The sequence below is a fragment of the Seriola aureovittata genome, chromosome 23 (genome assembly GCF_021018895.1).
Source record: "Seriola aureovittata isolate HTS-2021-v1 ecotype China chromosome 23, ASM2101889v1, whole genome shotgun sequence".
NCBI lineage: Eukaryota > Metazoa > Chordata > Actinopteri > Carangiformes > Carangidae > Seriola > Seriola aureovittata.
The window spans coordinates 10,486,794-10,506,439 of record NC_079386.1 but is presented as its reverse complement, the minus strand read 5'-3'; the positions used below and the strand labels follow the sequence as shown (position 1 = coordinate 10,506,439).

Below are 19,646 nucleotides of genomic sequence, written 5' to 3'. Positions count from 1 at the left end.
TGGGAACACTTTGATCACTGCAGGGCAGCTGTGTTTCTACATGCCTCCTCTGCGTGTAGCTCATGGCAACCCTGGAGCTGGCAGCGATTTGGTGTCTTGTTCAAGGACACTTCAGAACTTTGGAGGTTTGTGTGTTGCAAAAGCAGTGGGGATCTTTGTAACGAAAAAGGCAATAGTCTTTTTAATTAATTTCTCACCGAGGTTAATATCTCCAATTTCCTTCTTTTTTGGTCCTTTTCCAAAGCTCCTGTTGCGGGACCATGAGAAGAAGATACCACGTTTCTTATCAGCACTTTCATCTCTGCTGTCTTCATTTGGCGACCTCCCTGACCTCTGTTTTCTGGCCTCCTGTGGGATGGAAGAAAAGCAATATGTACTTAACCTGTCAAACTGACCTGATGATCACCCATATATTTCCATCACTTGTCCCTTTAAAACAGTCTAAATCTCTAGTGGCACCTTTTTTGGTGTGGAAAGGGTGGAGCGGTCAGAGCTGGCACTGTGTTTGGATGGCGCAGGACTACAAGGGATCTGGTAGGGGTCCGGCAACGGCTGACCATCCACTTCAGCACGCATACACTCCTGGTAAAGGGAGGACTTGAGGAATCGAGAATAGCTGTCAAACTTCATCAGGTTGAAGATCTGGAGATGTGGAGAAAGATGGAGGTGATTGTTAGTGAATGAAATACAGGGGTGATGAGACATAAGGAAAGAGGTTTAGTGAAAGTGAGAAAAAGAAAATGAGAGGACGACGTGAGATGCACAAAAAGGCAGGATGGGTAAAAAAATTAGGGAGTGAGGAGGAGAAAATTAAACAGACAGAAACAGAGACGAGAGACAAAACTACTAGTGTTAACATATGGTTACAGCTGATGTTATGACAGGTGTCTTAACAGTTAACATTTTATCATGCTCATGTGCAAGTTGAAAATATACAGATCTTTAACTGCATGTGTCTGTCTATGTGTCTGTGTGTACAGTATGCCCTAGATTCTCTGTGGGTGTATGCCAGTTTGTGTTTATCTCTTTGGTAAAGCCTCAGAGCCCTTTCGTAAACAAATCCAGATGGCCACCAAAAAATCCAATATGCTTGTGCAAAGTGACTAAAGGCTAGATGAGAACAAGCCCCCTACTGCACACACAGAATGCCACCTAATAATACTGTCTAGAAAAATGTCTTGATCTTCAGCACTACATTATTTATCAACCAACAGATTGTGCTATCTTAATAGAAGAACTCCACTGCTGTCTGTTTGTACCTGTAGCTGCTGTGTCTTGAACATGTCGGGCCGTGGGGAGGTGAGGACGTCATCAGCCAGTTGGGCTTGGCTGTCAATATTGACCGGCATGGTGGCCTTGCTGGACAGGAAGCTGTTGTAGATCTCTCCTGCTCTCTGGGACAGCTGCATGAAAGAGGTTTGGTGATGCAGAATTACAAACACAACTGCAGAAAGTTATGTTGCTACATGTCTTCTTATCTAATCATGTTTTTCACACAATGAATTGGGCATCAAGACGTGGATTGGCTCTGTGCTATGAAGCAGTGGTTTCAAATCTGAGGGTCAGGGCCCACAAATGGGGTCACAAGATGAATATGAGGGATGAGAGTTGATTAAGAGGCTGAAAGAAAGTCAAAAAAATATTTCTTTTAACACAACTGACTCATTTTAAACCTGTGACGAGGGGTCATCTTCATTGTTTCATTTATTATGTTTTAAGTTGGAAGACACTGCTGTTCTGAGTAAGTTTTTAACCATGCCAGGATCTACCAGTTCACACTGGACCACAGTATACTAAGCACAAACTCCTAACTGCACATGTAGCTGCATACTGTGGACTTACCTGCTTTTTATCAGTTGCAGGGACATGACTGAAGTATTCACAGGCCTGCCAGAACAAGATATTCTCCTCACTGAATTCTTTCTTGAGAAATTCCTGTGGAAACATACAGTCCAAAAGTTTCTATATGATCTCAAGCTGGTCATCACTTTCTCATCTTCCCTGTGTTCTTGCTGTTGTTGAGACCAGTAGTGAGGCCAGAAATTATTGGGTGTTATGTTGTGAACAAGATTGGTGTAAGTGTAGGCGCAGGATGGTGTAGGCGAGTGCAGCTCTGATCGGTGCTGAGGGAAGCTGAGGAGCGAGGTGGTTCTGGGACGCCAGAACTTAAGGTTGAGCGTTCTGAAGGTGTTGTGGGCTAAATTCAAACACACATCTTTTATGTGGGCGGTATGGTAACATAAATGCCTGTACACACTAAGCTGGGTATTGAGAATTGCTTCTGAGCTTGAAGCTTTTCCAAATACAACACACAAAAGTTTATCAAAGATTCACAATGTGAGATGTGAAAAATGACTGTGACAATAATTTAATGCACGAGGGAAAGTGGTCTAACATTTATATGAATATGTTTGAGAATGCAGCCCCTAATTTAAGTCAAAATGGGAAACCACCAGCTAATGCAGAAGCACCAGGCACAAATAAAAGCAAATGTAAAACTGCAGAGAATAGTTTTCTTCATAAAGTTGGTTTTGCTACCAACATATTTTAGTTTTTTTTTTACCAAAACAAGGGTTCAGTAAAAACCAGAGTCAATGAGCAGAATCGATAAAATCCAAACAACATACAACTGTACTGCTCTGCTTTTCATGTCAGCTGTTTTTTGACAACACTTTTGGAGAGAAGGGATTCAGTCAACTTTAGAAACTTTTTCCCATCTTACCGAGAAGTAGCGCACTCCCTCTGGATCCTGGAGGAGACGTTCAAAGCACGCAGCCCAGCTGGCCACACGCTGCTCTGGAACTCCTCGATGGCTGCCTGCTCCTGGAAGACTGCCATTACTGTTCAGACTGCTGTGGCTGCAGCATCCCTGCAACGGGAGTCCACTGTAGTCTGCAAGACGGGGAGAGCAAGGCAAAGGTTAAAAGGGTTTAATGTTAAAGAGTAATTTCAGCCGGAGGGAATATTAAAGCTATCGTTCAGGTTGCCCTCTTGTGCCTTTTAATATTCCTGTGGATTTTTGTATTTTCCTTCTTCTTGACCCATGTACATTCATTAAAGTTGTTTATATGTTAATTATTGAGAAGGCAATCTGCAGCACTGCTGTAACTGAGCTCTAATATGTTTTCCTAGAACTCATCAAAGACACAATTAAAAAAACATATCCTCTATTAATACACATCTTCAAAAGGCCCACACAAAACTATGCATGTCCATGATTTTTGGTAAATAAACGTGATGCAGCAAGCAAAACAATAAAGAGGACAATTTTTTGTGGGAACAAAATCAGATTCTGGTTGTAGTGCTAAAGTTAATAGCTCAGCTACAACCTAAAACTCAACTTAGCTTAAGGAAATTGTGAATAAAGGAACAGGCACATAATGTGTCAGCAGCATCCAAGTCTTGAACAGATATAGAAAATGGATTGGACTAAGGGAGTTGAGGGAAAGCTAATGGCTCACTACTATACCCTTTGGAACAAAGGGAGACACAGCTGATTAAAGGGAGAAAAGGAGGGAGTGGGTGAGGATCCAGGAACTCGTGGTCAACTAAAGTGGGGGCCTCAGCCTGCACAGTACCTGCAATCATGACAGCAGATGGCCACTTTAGAGCTGTGTGCCGACCAATCAAGGAGCGCAAAATAAAAACAAAAAACAAAAGGATCACAGTTGGATTGGTTACGGATACACAGAAGCTGTTGTTATTCTGTGGATATTTAACTGGTTGGCATGGGCAACTGCTATTAACAGACTTTATCTTTGCTGTTAAGAACAGAAATGTTAGTTCTGTCAAGTAAGGTTCAGTACTGCATATCTTCATCTTTCCAAAACGCCTGCAAAAGGAGTAGGGTGGATTTACAAACAGGTGTAGTTGTGAAATAAAGGCAGTGTAAATAGTACATGACATCACTGACAGCCTCACAGTGAGGTCTTTGAGATTATGACTAATGTGGCCTCGACATGACCTTTGAAAATTTAGTTCATCATTCTGTCTTAGCATTTAGCTCTATTGAATCAGTGGATGTGCCATTAAAATTGCACAGGCTTTAAAGTTAAGTATGGCAATTTGAAGAAAAGTGAATTTTCTTTTCAACAATAAGGGCAAATGACCGCTTTCCCTGTGTCACTTGGAGTCTCTGTGTACAGTTTGCTGACAAGCCATTTGTTTGGACTTGGTTTAATGCATCAGGACTGAGGCTTTGGGATCCATGTTTACCACATTGTGTGCAGCTCAGTTAATGAGATGGCTTTAGAAAGCAAACAGCCCTGCATGTCTGATCCACATCCACAGTGAAAGGAGCGGAGCTGCACTCCTCACCGCAGCCTTGGTCAGCCTGTTAGCAAATGTTATTAAAACTGCTATGAAAGGGAGGCCCAGACAGCATGCACGCTAGCACCGACTGTGACCCAAAACACACTCAACAAACATCCTTTGTTAATGAGGCATGCTGCCTACAGTGAATACACCGTCCCCACCAAAAGTCTTTTTTATGAGACCACTTTATTGAACAACATAAAGCTCTGTGTTGAGGGTAGAAAATGAGAATTAAAAATGCAGACACAAATAAATGGACACAGCGCTGCAAGCTAGACAAGATGAAAAGGTCTCACTATGTTAGTAAAAATGGGATGATTAAGAAAAAGTTTTAAAATGTAAAACCTTCTATTTACTTCAGTTTTTAACATCAGAAACAGTTCATAACATAGCTTTAAATATCAAAGGTTGGTGTTTAGGTGTTATATTGTTTTGTAAAGAATAGTGTTTTAAAGGTAGTAGTAAAGGAATGGTACTCACCGCCATCTGAAGAAGCCACAGACTGAAAGAGAACAAAGAGAGACATGAGTGAGAGGCTGCTCTCATGACCTCCTGTGCTGAGACAAGAGACTGAATACTGTGCTGATAGCAGTGTCTCTCCAGGCATCCAACCGGTAGCTCTGAGGTGTGTGTCTTTGTGGTTTGTACTTGAGAGTGTGTGTGCTCTACTGGGACACGTTAATTTGTAAGTGGGCGGACCCCTGGCCGCTACCAAACACAGCTGTTCACACCTCCACACCAGGACCCACCCCTCATTTTATATTATCCACACACACACACACACACACACACACACACACACACACACACACACACACACACACACACACACACACACACACAGCCCCGAATGTGTGCATTCCTGCTAACTGTTGTCACAAAGATCAGAGCTCATCAAGGCAGAGCTACTTGAGAGGCCATCACTGGCTGTAATGGTCCTCTTTTCACTTGCTAATTCAGGGAATGAGTGGTTTATGTCTGTGTAGAGGTTCCTGAATAAAGGGCAAACAGTACAATCACCTCTAGTGGGCATGAAAATTTCACAGAGACAACTTTCCATAGCTGGGTGTAATTATAACCAAGAAATACTCTCAATAAAGCACCACCCATGTCTGATCTCATCGTGGCTCAACAAATATTTGCTTGCAATTCTCAAATTAGTAATCACTGCCTCAGCATTGGACTTCTCTAAAACCTGTTAGCATAATTTTAGTTAGGCTAATAAAGAGAGGTTTAATTCCTGAGCTGTGAAGCTGTCGTCATAAATAAATTTAAATGCAGGGGAGGATATGAGAGGCACATCTTCGGGCTTGGTCCAAGAACACTTGAAAAATTGGTGCGTTGGAGGATTCATCTGAAAAGGGGAGACTATTTCCAGAAGAGTGTTTTCTGAGCTGCCACTTCAAAGTGTGAATATTCAAGGCTGATAATACGTCTAAACAAGGCTCTTATTGCCAGGCTTGAGCTTTGGTGTGAGCAGTACACAGTTTGTGCCTCAGTGAAATTGCATAATACTGGATTGTAGAGATGCAATATCATAGAAACATAACAAAAATGATGGATGCTGATGGGGCTGGTTTTAAAAGTGAAACATTAAATGAGGTTTCTTTCTCCAGTCTGACTTTATAAATCGTATAATTTCTAATAGGCTGTGAGTTTTGATTTAATTAGTAGTTTTCGGCTTGATCCATCAGCCTTAGAACAAGTCCAGACATATACTGGGCCAGCATATTCAACTGGCCATCTGAAGGCAGGGGATTTAGTCGTTGTCATGAGCACTGACGTGACGCGTTGTTCCATTTTGGGAGCAGCCACATGCAAAAGCTCTATCAGACACAGACCTCTAAACCACTAATTGTCCGTCATAGCCTCTTTACAACTCTGCTGCTGCTGAGTCCAACCCCATATAGTCAACACCCAAAAGCCACCCCTTCTGTGGTGGCCAGCATGTGTACAGTAATCATGGGTGGGTAAGGATGAAGACCAACATGAAGCCGAAACAGAGGAGAGAGAAAAGAGAGAACACCCACTCCATCTGTCTGCCCCCTTGAATCTAAAAACAGCTAAAGCTCTAACCTTAAATACATAGAGTGTTGCGACTGTGGTTCATTTTAAAGTACAAGACAGACATCCCACACTGTGACATAAACTTTGATCAAACAAAAAGGTCTCCAGACTGACACTTTGATTATTATGAATTGTTGTACTCACTGTTGTCAATGCTTCAGGAGCCAATACTACTTAATTTCACCTTTTAGATGACAAATATGATAGATATCTTCTTTTTGTAAGACTTGAACTTCCGCACAGTAAGAGTGGGAGAGTTACTTTAAATCATACACACTTGTGTCAGAGGATAATTATGTCAATGACAAATATGTCATAAGTTGAGTAAGCATGCCTAAGCCTCTAAATGAATGATTGAAATATTGCAAAACCCTGAAACTGATCTGAGCAAGTGCGTCACATAATTTATTAGATTCTACTCGCATTTCTCAAAAGGGGAAACTAACAATTATTTTAATGGTTTGGAAACTGTGAAGAAAAACACCCAGTCCATGACAACATGTTCAATTAACTGATTTTATCCAACTAACAGTGCAAACCCCAAAGATGCGGTTGGATTTGAGTTTACAAAGATATTCAGTTTACAATGACGTAAAACAGAGAAAACCAGCCTAGAAACAACAAATACTTGACTGTTTAGCCTGACAGATGACCTAAATGATAAATTATTGTTGGTTAATAATCTGAGGATCAACGAATCATTTGATTGACTAATTGTTTAAGCACTTCACTCAAATACAATGACATCATCACACATCATACTTGTAAAGGTTGACCAGGCAGGGCTGGCAAACATACAGGTAGTGTGTGTGTGTGTGTGTTTGCATGTATGAGGCCGCAGGGGTTAGACCACACACACCACTGTGTGTTTTTCAACTCGTTATTGCTTCCTCGCCCACAAGTCTCCTACAATGAGGCCGAAGTGATGACCCAGGCACATGATCACCTCTTGTCCATACACGCCTTTCCTCTGTTGACACCGCTGGTGACAAGCTGGTCCACTGTGGGTGGCTCTGCAGTACAACAGGCCCTCTTTGATCTCTTTCATGTAAGGCTAAATTGCAAATATCCCATTTCCCAGTGGGAATGCCTCTGAAAGATGTCCACATTATGTTGTTATCAACCAAATGGACAAAATCAGAATTCAAGCCACAGTGGGTACCCTGGCTCAGAGGAGAGCTTGATTTGGCTTTCTAATTGGAAAACGCTCCTCTAGCTTTACTGTGGTACAGCCCCCACGACATACAGTCTGGCATCTCGAGACACCACATGCTGAAGGAACATAGATGATCACACCGACAGATTTATGTGTATGATATGGAGTGGGACATCATGACTAGACCACACTATCATCACTGTTAAATTAGTTGAAAGATAAACTCCATTCACACAAATGTTAATGTGACTCATTAACACAGAGTGAATTTCTGATGTCTTAAAAGTGAGTTCTTTTATCTTTTCAGCTTGTTTGGGCATGTTCCTGCCTTCAAAAACTAGGTTGAGATGTGCCCTGTTCAACACTTTGCCACATTCAGATTAAAAAAAAAAAAAAAAGCGCCTTCAAAAAGTTTTACACAAGTCAAGGCTGATTCTAGCACCCCGCAAACAAACAACCAGGAGTCCCCGCCGCTTCAAACAGCTGTTCTGAGTGGGAGAGAGACGAGCGACAAAGAGGGAGATTAATGAGAAAAACAGCTGACTGAACAAAAAGAGTCTCCCGGTTTCATACAGAGGAAGAGGAGGCTCGGTCGGCAAACCACAGTTTACTTACAGTGCCGAAGTTCCAGGTCCTCTTGAAGGAAAGTCTCTTTTTGAGACTCATTGTTCCCTAGTAGCTACACCAGCAGCACACAGACAGAGTATGTGTGTGTGTGTGTGTGCAAATGCATACCTGAACATTCCCCACCCAAAACTCTGCAAACCATGTCTGTACAAGTCGGAGAGAGGGAAAGAGAGGGAGGGAGAAAGAAGCAGAAATTTGACAAGGCACTGGACAGAAAGGAAGAAAGAGGAGGAGAAGGAGGAGGAGGAGGGGGGTGCGAAGGAGGAAAGAAAGATTTCCTTACTCTGCAGCTGTTGCCATGGCAACCCAACCGAGAATACATACAGCCTGTGCCACAGTGGCATGAAGGAATCAGATGAATCAACCCCCCCTCCATTTATTCCCCTCACAAAAACACACACTCACTATGTCAAAACCACACTGGCCTTCCCCCCTCTTTTGTTTCCAGTCGGGGCACTCTCTCTTTACTTGAAAGAGAGAAAAAATACTCAGTCAGTTAAAATTGAAACCAGATGAATTTTGTTCAATCAAAATAAAAGTTTGGTAGCCCACGAGCTGAACTCTTGAGCTTCATTATCCGCTGTCACAGAGCACCATTCTTACACCCCAAACAGTAATCGTGTCAATTGGTGTTTTCTGCTTGCAATTTAGCTCATGTACCAGAAAAAGAAAATTGTTTTTTATTCTGGCATCACTCCTTGTCTCCGCTGCAGTACTGTGCCTCCACATATCTGGCAAATCTCTACAATCAACATGCCAACTGTTTTTGGAGACCAACTATTATTCTTAAAGCATGGGTGGTTCATTCTTTGAGGTTTTCCCGTGGCAAATGAGCTAGCATTCTTTGGACTTAATTTTGCCGTGAATAATGAATGAGATACAGTGTTTATTAACAGCCTGCTTTTCATGGTAGATTTCTCCTGTTTAATTAGATTTTTACATGGTCTATCACTTTGGAAATTGGATGTTTGTCATATGTGCATGTCTGTGTTGCTGGTTTGGAGGGGGGTAATCACAGATGACATCTTAATTCCCTCAGGAGAGGTGTTTGTTCATGTATGTAAACAAGAAAGAGAAAGCACACGCGAGGACAGACTGAGAGAAAATGTCCCAGTGTTCTTCAAATACACTAAGTTGTACAGTGTGTCTATTGGCACTGAAATGTATGTGGACTCTAATGTGGATAAATAACAGTGCCCACATTTGGACAGTCTGTCCTAAAAGGCTTTCATATGTTGCACTTGATTGTACACACAGAAAGTCACAAGTACAATAGCTGTTTTTGAAAAAAATGGAAAACAAGAGGTTCAGAGAAACACTCAAACCCTGCTTATCTTCACACCTCCACACACCTGGCCAATCACTGTATGAAGTGAGTGTCATTGTCAAATTGTGGATTTTGGAAAGTTGGACACAGCCTCCCCAATTCCACCATTAGAACAAGGGGTTCAAGGTCTCTTAATGGATGTTCAGACTGATAACTCTGGGTAAAAAAAAAAAATTCAAAAGGCTGAGTTGGTGGGGGCGTGTTGCTGTAGATACTGGCGAGGCAATGAAATATGATCCAGGGGTCCACTTTTAGGACCAGATCCATGAGTTTGAAGGCTTATCAGATGCCAAAACACTTCACAGCCATTATTATATTACTGAGGCATTTCGATCTCCAAATAAACAGTCGAAATTTAGCATTCACGTTAAAAGCACTTCACCCAGGATGTGTGATTACTAGTTCCAGTTTCATTTTACATTCTAAATCTACTTTAAACTGAATTTTGCGTACACACACACACACACACACACACACACACACACACACACACACATATACAGAAAAACAGACAAAATTATCTGCAAGTAATCAATTTACTTCATTTCTGAATGTGCTTTTGAACATTATTATCCGACAGTGCAAAGCACAAAATAAATAGATGAGCTACTCACAGCTGGGAAAATTAAAACTAATTGCGGACAGCATTGATCCAGCTCCAGGAACATCTCAGAAATATTAAACAAAGTATTACATCTCTTAAGAATCTTGTTTTCTCTCTCCAAATTTGAATTGGCAGTAGCTTTCCAAAGTCACAGTTTGATTTTCATCAGCACATATGTTATATCATTTCCTGTTAGTACAAAATGGTATTCATGTAAAACACTGTACTACGCAGATAATTACATAGCGTGTACTTCATGCTGTAATGCAGAATTGCACCACTGAAAGAATGTGTACGCTTTCATGTGCAGATAAAATCAGCCATGCAGTAATTAGAAGTTATTCATGGTGCTGAGCTGAGTCATCCATAACTGTGATCAGAAAATCACAGGATACAGAGCAGTATAAGTTCAGCCCTTCAGGTCTCCTTTTGCCCTTTGACACCCCTGAGGCAGAGTGTTCAGTTCATCCAGGTGAAACTTCTATAAGCACATAACAAGAGCAAAGCATGTTGGAACTTTTCAAACAAAATGCCTCGAGGAAAGGCATTTTTCTGCTACTTGGTGAAGAAATTGAGTCTGTTGCCACAAAGTAAAAAGCTTCACATGAGCTCTGAGCCTCCACTTGATTTAATAAATTTGTGAAACATTTCTAGACAGACTGTACAGTGACAATAAGCGCTGCTTGTCACAAGACCTAACTAATTGCATGTCAAGTTCTCCACCAGGCAATCTTGACCGAAGACGGAAAATAATCTAGACCTGCTATCTGCTGCAGACGACAAACTATTCCCTGAAAATAACATCAAGAAAGAGCCTTGCATGGAGGCAACTTCCTTTTGAGGGAGGGAGGGAGAGGGTGCGGTGTCTGATAAGATGGAAGAGACATTTATTTCCCAACCAAGCAAAGAGTGTGGGGGAGAGAGGGAGTCGGACTGATTTAGCAAATTATGAAACTCCTCTGACAATATCTAAGAGAAGATAGTGTAGACAGACAACAGACAACCTTGTGTTTGATTTTTGGAGTTTAAGAAGCTGAATCTAGTGTTTTAACTATGGGAAATCTTGTTTGTCACTACAAATCTGCCAGACACTCTATCACATTAGCAAAGATCTGATGAGGTCAGCATGCCTATGTGATGCTAACAGATCAGGAATGGTAAACAACATGAACACAATTAGCATCCCCTTAGGTTTGGTATCTGTATTATGTCCATATATCTCAGGCTGTGAAACAGACACAACATATTTTCATGATTTGCACTTAGTAAATATAGAACATGCTAATATGTAACTTATTGTTGTATTCCAGTGATAAATCTAATGTTTGTCATAAGAGCGTCAGGAATTGTGCCAGTGTTGTTCATAATGACACTAATACATAAGTCAATTTAAATCTTGAAATCATTTGATTTTTGTTTTTACTTTAAGGGCCATATGATTTTGGTAATAACCAAACAATGTGTTTCATGGATTTGAATAATAGACTAAATACAATGGTGTTTTGCAACTAACTCTATGTTTGGCTTTTCAGACATGAATGTAGTACAATAGAGCAAAAAATACTTTGTTTCCTACAAATTTCAAATTTCAGCCATACATGTATATAACTTTTTAATTTTACCTACAAGCAAACTAGAAGATACAGGGGTGAAAAAGCATCCTTTGGATATCTTTGTCACAGTTATTATCTCACCTGACTGGCAAGTCTACTCACTTGTTTTAAGAAAAAGAAAATGAGAGAATGTATTTTAAATAAATTTAAACAGCTTCAGCAGGTAACAATTTCAAATGTAAAACTTATCATGTTGTGTGTGTGGATATGAGACTACACTCTAGCACTTGAGTAGGAAGCCAACATTTTAGTTTTAGCTTAGATTTAATCATCTTGATCTCTGAAGAGTTTAATTAAAAAACAAATCTAATAAAAGGGCTTTTATGTTAAACAAGGATCCCACCTCAGACATTAAATGATGCTGGGGGGATGCACGTCTGGCCCCAGATCATGAGCCATGTAAAGAGACTAGACTTGTGTCGAGGCGGCTTTGAAATGTAATCCGCTCAGTAAACAAATGAGTTGCTCGCAATGTCTTTAAAGACACGAGTGATTTGCATGCAAACAGAGGCCATCGTCATTGTCGCAGTGCGTTTCATCTCTTAATCCCCCTGATCGACAGTAATCTACTGCCTGTTCCCCAACTCCAACCGGTTAGCCACAGCAGATGGGTACAGCTCTGCTCCTATCTGGATTAAAGTGGCATTACTATGATTTGTGCAGTGCTGCCGATATGTGTGTGTGTGTGTGTGTGTGTGTGTGTGTGTGTGTGTGTGTGTGTGTGTGTGTTAGCCACTTGTTGCTGATAAAAAAGCTGGCAGGGTGTGCTAGCATTCATCTGAATGGATATGTTTACGTGTTTCCCTTTGCTGCCCTACTTCTCCCAGGGTCAGGAATGTGCCGCTTTAACCAATATCAGAATTTGTCTTTCCCAACTTCTAACAATGTCAATTCTGATCTTAACCGAAGTTAACTCTGCCTGGACCTGTCAGCTCATGGCATCGGACTTACTACTCACTAATACTCACTCACTGCAACTGTGAAGCCTAAAGCACACATAGAAACATGACATTAACTCTCTGTGTTGTGTTGTGTTGTCGTAACAAACAGGAATATTGGCATGTCACTGGGAAAATGCTACATACAAAATAAGTAACAAATAAAATACATTTGATTTACAAGGCACAGCTGAATCCCACAAAATAGAATAACTTAAGAGAGAGAAAGGACCCCTCCCATCTCCCAATTTATTATCATAGAGAAAGGGCTGCACTCACATGAGCCTGGAGGGCTTTAGGTGGATAAACCACATAAGATGCCACCACACCCTCCGACTGCTCTCATTCTCTTCCATAAAAAACACCAGAAATGGACTTTCCAACCTGAAACCTGACACTTATAATTAGCCCCGTGAGTCCCCCTGGTTTTCCACCAAGCTAACTTAAATGAAAGCTTAGTGTACACAGTTTTGAAAAGTCTGAGTTCTTGGGTACATTAGAACCTGCCACAATCCTTTACTTCCTGTGCAAGTACTACTGACCGTATGCGGTGTAAGATCTGTAATCATTTTGGTCATGCAGGGAACCTAAAGTGTTTGAGTGAGACTGGGAAAGAGGTGAAGGCAAGCTAGGCTTAACTATAGGATGGCACTGAGTCTCTATTGGTATTTGGTATGGTAACGAGTCCATGGCAATGCTCACAGTGGTAAAAAAAAAATGCAGTTTGAGACTTTTATAGTGTGAGGCCTTGTCTACACACACACTTCTACACATCCTTCCTAAATGACACTTGATTTATTTTTTTATGTCATACGGAAACTAACTGTGCTAGTTCCCCTTTGCTTAACCATTCTGTATATTTCATATTATGCCATTCATTTGCACCACAAAATTTGCATTTCAGGGCAACATTTTAATTTACTGCCTTTGGAAACATCATGACACATGGTGTAGGACACAACATGAACAATACATGGCCTTTTACTCAACTGTAAACAAGGAGGTCATGCAATAACCAAGCTATATAACCATAAATATCACATTTATTTATGTTGACCACAGGATGAAGATGTTTATAAAAATACCTCGTTAGGAAAAGTTAGTGTTTACATTGTCAAAGTAGAGCGCCAAGCCAATCCCCCACAACATCACAGGGAGTGTAACTTGGCTGCCCCAACAATCAATGTTTATGACTTCCACAGTGCGAAGTAGACAAGACCTTGGCCTGATTCTGCAGCATCTTGCACCAACACAAGGCCAAAACGATACCAACTACATTCAGTTCCTGAGCTTTCCTGCAATCCCCTCCAGTTAAAACAGGACGGGCTGTATTTCTCAGTGTCTCAGCCATGAAGCAAACGCACCCCGGCATTGTCTGAGTTACAGGTGTGAGGTAAACAGTAAGGAAAGACGAGCAGCCCACTGTATCCCAGACATGTCTGAACTGTTACCAGCATGAGATGATAAAAGACTTTGGCAGTTCTGAAGCCATTCCTTGTTGAGTAACCTCCACACCCTTGGCAGTAAATTCCCTTTCAGTGAAGCAGAGAAATGTAATAATAGTACGATTGAGGAAGGTAAACAGTGAGTGTAGAATGAATCATTTCCAGAAGTTGTGTATCACATCCATAGACATCCTGGTTCAGATAGCTTTTCCTATAGTCAATCAACAGCGAATGATGAAGAGCTGTGTGGTTAACTAAAAAAGATATATCATAATTGTGAATGTCGATAGATGATGTCATAGCGTTGGTGTGAGAATGGAGCTGCAGTGCGCCTCCGTCCAGAGATGGAGAGGCAGCGGGTATTTTCCGTGGTTACAGCTTGGTCAAATAGCAAACTCAGCAACCACAGCCACATCTGGTCATCTGGTTATTGGCTGTTGCATATTCATACAGCGAGCAGCAGCTGGACAGCTAAGTAACTTCTACTCAAGTTTTGTTGTGTTAATGTACTGTTTTTCCAGTTAGTGGGTTTGGAGAGAGCAGAGCAGAGTCTATGTAATTGCAATAAAACCTCTTGCAGGAGGAGGAAAGAAGAAAAGGAATCATAGTGGAGACATTTAGAAAATGTCAGCCTGCTTAGTCTTTGCATCCTATAATGTTAGCCTTAGGACACATTCGTGAGCGCAACTGTCCACCCACACTCCAGAACTGGCCATGTGATGTCAGTGAGATAAAAGTGCGTCGTGTTCTCCTGCCTCTACTGCTGAGCCGCAGGAACACACTATTCCTGCTCATTTTCTCAAGTCATCGCACCCACATCAAAAACAGTGAGAGAAATTTATATAATGAAGTATGGCATTTTAGCAAATTACAGTAAAATACAATATTAATAATCATAACTCAACTTGATTGTTGCTTATATTTAATTTATTAGTTCCTTTCTGACATACTGTGCGATAAAGATCGTGCAGTAGTCATACACCACCAAAAAAGGGACATATTTTCGCAAAGCTTGCTTTTAGATAAGTGAATAAGAAGGCTGGTGAATCAGAGCGGGGACATGCCTGCACAAAGCCAGTAGGGGCAAGGTAAACCCACAGGCAACCATTTCAAGTTCAGACTAAACTGTTGCTGTAACATGACGACCTCAAACACAGTGCTAGTGTACATTCACTGAAGAATTTATTCTATCTGACAACGACAAACTCTGATCCGTTTCTCTCTCACTGAATCTCACTTCTTCCAATGCCACCAATTGACTGCGAAAAAGGTCGCTTCTCAGGGTGAGTGCAACAGAGCGCACTTCATTCAAAGGCCCATGCAGTTTACAAGAATAATCCACGGTCACTTCATAAAACCCTTTTAACATAACGTCTAATTTAAAGTCAGCATGCATCCTGATATGGATGTGAGACCACATTTTGCTTTATACAGCAGTGCTGTGTGTACCATAGAGCACATGAGAATTCGGCTGGCACTGCTCAAAACATTCCTCTGACAGACCACACAAGCTAACCACTGTATGCCGCTCAAAGGCTACAACAGGAGCTACAAAGAGCCCAAAGAAGGAAAAGTAACGGTGGCAGGGAGGATACCACTAGTGTGAAAGATGAAGATGGCATCATCAAATAGAGGAGAAAGTGAAGACAGACAAAATAACGAAGACCTCAAGACTTACAGAGTTGAGAGTTAAAGTTTGCTCCATGTATGGCGCTGTGTGCGTGTGTTTGGCTCGTCTTCAGCGCTGCTCCACACACCTGGTGTGTGTAAACGAGTCCATCCGCTGGAGCTCCGCGGTGCGTGTGCGAGTCAATGTTTGCAGTGCAGAGAGACAGAGCTCAACGGGGGAGGAGAGAGTGTGGAGGAGAGCCGAAAATCCTGACAGCTACTGGGAGTTCAAAAGCTCCCTCTCTCTTCCTTTGCTGCCGGTTCCTCTCTCTCTCTCCCTCTCACTCTCCCTCCCTCCTCTTTCTCTTTGCTGTAAATTCCTCCTCTTTCCCTCTCTGTTTACCTCCCTCCCCGTCTCTGTGTCTTCATGCCTTCTCTTGGTTTTTGCTACGCCCACAGGATAGATCTATTACCCACAGGCGTGCAAACAAGAGCAGCTAATGTCTCCACACCTCAAAGGAGAAACTTCACACTCATGGAGCAAAAAAAGTGCCCCAAATCTCCCAGCAGGCACCTAGAGTATGCCTGAATAAAACAGTGAGCATTAACTCACGGCTCGCAATAACAGATGTTTTCATATGCAGCAGCACATCAGAAGACAGAGTCTGTGAACACAGGCACAGCAGTCTGCAAATGGTGTCTTCTCTGTAAAGTTGAACACGCTGTCATCTGCAGAGCATCACGGGCGCAAGGCATCTGTTTGGAGCTAAAAACAAGGAGCCTGTGATGAAGAAGAAATCGACTCATAGTGGTGGAGCTGTGTGGTGGGATGTGGGGGCAGGGGTACAAAGGTACAAAGCCGCACATTCTTCAACATGCCCAAACCTAAGAGGATCTGACAACAAAAGCTCAGCATACATCAAAACACTCATCATAAGATGCAGGGAAAACGAATCAGCACAAACACAAGAATTATAAAGGAGTTTCTCCCACTACTGAACCAGAAAGACACACATCGAAGCATGTCCAAAAGCACGAGATTATATGTATGCTATTCTGACTTGGTGCGTGGGTTAAAAAAGCTACGTGTCAGAGCCTTTGTAATGTGAAGAAAAATAACAAGCATTTGCTCATTCCTGCGCAAGCCACTGTGACGCACACCACCGACCATGGAAAAAGCAACACGGCCTCACGCGTCCAAATTGTTCTGGGCTTGTCCACAACATGCAGCGAGGCCACATACAGGGGTTATCCACAAGGGTCTGCCCTGAGCACTGATGGTGAACTCCAAAATAGTCTCACGGTGTCCTTGTGAGTCCAGATGCACTGACTGAGAGTTTATCACGTTTTTTTTTTTTTGCTAAACTTGCCCTGAGAAGAGTCCTTCACAACATCCTTCGTAACGATACACAAGTTATAAAGTGATGCACAAATCAAGCACTTCAAAACCTTTCATGTTTGTACCCCCACTACAAGCAGTCATTAAAGGTCAACAATTTAGTTTGATAGGTTGATCATTCAAAATTCAACAGCCTTCAACAGAGAAAAGGCTCTCATGCTCTAGTTTCTAGCTTGTCTCTACCGAGGATTTCATAGATTCCAGTATTAAAGCTTGTGTTGAGGTTGCTTCTCACAAAAAACACAAGTGGTTCTCTAAATTTTTTGCTAAAACCACCAAACCTTGCATATATGTAATGCTTTATAAGGACATAATTGGTAACGCCATTGGATGGGCTTTGATTTGCTGTGGCAGGAGTTTTAAGAAGTGCACCATCTGATATCTGACCATGCACTCAGGGTGAAGCCATTGAAATGAGAGCCCCCGGGGCAAGTGTGAGGTGAGGATCTAATTGCCTTTGACAACCATAAAACATTCCCTATAGTGTTATGTCTTGGAACATATAGGCCTACCATGACTTAAAACTGCACAGGTTAAAAATTGTTCTCAATCAGATACAGTCTGAATAGCTATGTGTTGGATGCATCCTGAGAAACTTTTGTTGGATACCATCCTTGAAGTAGAGCCTGACCGATAAATTGTCCATTTAACAAGAAATTACAGCAGGGAAATTTTGAAGATATGTCTGTAGGGATTTACAAACGTGTTGGCAGTACATAGTTTGGTAAGGACATATCTAAAATATAATCTTTTAATAACCAAACTGTAGGGATATAAAAATAAAAGGTTTGTTTTAGGTTATGTGTTGCTATTAACTGTTCTACAGATAAATGTTAAACTTTTTTCTTACTCTCAAATCTCAATATCAGCCTCAAAAATCCAGTACCACTTGGGGCACTAATTGGAAACATCTAAAACTCTCCTTGGGGAGTAGAATCATGCAATTTCTACCAGATATTCAAGGGTACAAAATCTTGGACCACTTGCAGAGTTTCGGACAGGGAAATTTACTCCTTCAACAACAGCAGTCGATATGGCTGTGTGCAAAACAAACAACAGACACCTCTGTTTGCACAGCGGTGAATATATTCAACTATATAAATGCAAATGTGTTCCTACTAGTGTTTTGACAAAACTCGTCTTTCCCTTCCAAGAGACAATTAAATATTCTTCTTTGGCATCAAAAAGTATCTTATGTAACCAAAGGAGCACAGTGATTTACCTTTAGCAGGAAGCATTAATCCAGCTTGCTGAATGCAGATTTTCAAAACCAGTTGGTTTAAGAAAGAAAGCAGCTAAATGCAATTTTAATCTGCACAATGTATGCCTGACAATGAAAATTCACACTCATAACTCAATAATTCCAGCATCCTAATCCAAGTCTTGTTTAATCGAACACAAGCTGTCATTATATGGACGCCCACATTCTATTTTACATAAACCAAACTCAGCGTACCACAGCTGTTTCAAGTCAGCCTTTTAGCCATTTATTCTACCACTGACATGTCAGAACCGGATTATGTACTGAAATCATATTACCCATGATGCCACCATATGAAAGGCAAGTGTTTTTTGACACTACTGATACTTCCCAGATAGACCAGTCTGAGCCTGTCTCTCCCTCTTAGTGCCATGGCAGCTCCTGACAGAGAGGTGAGAGCCAGGTATTACAATTGACAAAACATTGCGTAACAAAGTAAACTCAACACAATACTACAAGTGTGAAAGTATCCAGCTCTCTATCCTGCAAATGTGATTTTGTTCCATGGAAAATAGTTCTACCTAAGAAGTGTAAAATAGAAATCTGATTACAGCAGCCTGAAGCTCCCCAGTTCTCTACATTTCAAACTTAACAAAGAGCAGGAGTACATGTCTGATAACAATCCCTAGAAAACAGCTACATCAGTTGTTAGGGATGATGGTAAACTAAGAATTAATTTTACTCTTGACAGATTCATCATAATTAGCAACTGCTACGAAGCCACAGCCATAGCAACTAAATATATTGAAACACATCACAAAGCCAACAGAAACACACAGTAAGGGATCTCCACATATCAGCCGACTTGGAGCTCAGAGACAAAAGAAAAATGCATTATTTTACTTCTTGTTTTAAAGTTTGTAACTTCATAAGTCACACTGCCCAGAATTGCAAACGAGCTCCTCACAATTTGAACATTCAGTAAGTTTGAAGGGGAAGAACCTTTAGAATTTGTAATATTTTTGTATGAGAACCTGAACATACTGTGGTCTTGTGATAACAGTAAATCAACAATGAATGACAGTATAGAAGTTGTGCTACAGGCAGAAACTCTGCAGCTGTTGTAACCTTTTATAGCCATCTTTAATCCTGTGACTGTATATCTGGGGCCAACCTGCTCAGAACCTGGAGCTTTTTAACAACGGCACTGTTTAGTATGTGTTGGGACAATCCTGAGGTGGATTGGTGGCATGCCTCTTTGATTACAATGTGTGGTCAGCGGGTGTATCTGTGTGTGACTAATGCGTGGATATACAGTATGCCATTTTTTGGTTTGTTTTTGTGTCT

General features: G+C 41.3%; 1 protein-coding gene across 4 annotated transcripts in view; it reads right to left on the bottom strand.

Moving 5' to 3' along the window:
* Positions 1–19,646, bottom strand: part of rgs12a (regulator of G protein signaling 12a) — a 37,261-nt gene that overhangs the window by 11,569 nt on the left and 6,046 nt on the right. Inside the window, exons 1-7 of one of the 4 annotated variants that reach the window (XM_056369531.1) lie at positions 15,770–16,074; positions 4,795–4,816; positions 2,723–2,892; positions 1,843–1,935; positions 1,260–1,403; positions 460–642; positions 198–348 (exon numbers count right to left, since the gene is read on the bottom strand). In XM_056369531.1, the coding sequence (XP_056225506.1) occupies positions 198–348; positions 460–642; positions 1,260–1,403; positions 1,843–1,935; positions 2,723–2,892; positions 4,795–4,816; positions 15,770–15,796 (790 nt within the window). In that variant the 5' untranslated portion in view covers positions 15,797–16,074. The other 3 variants (XM_056369532.1, XM_056369530.1, XM_056369529.1) reach the window with 3 other exon arrangements.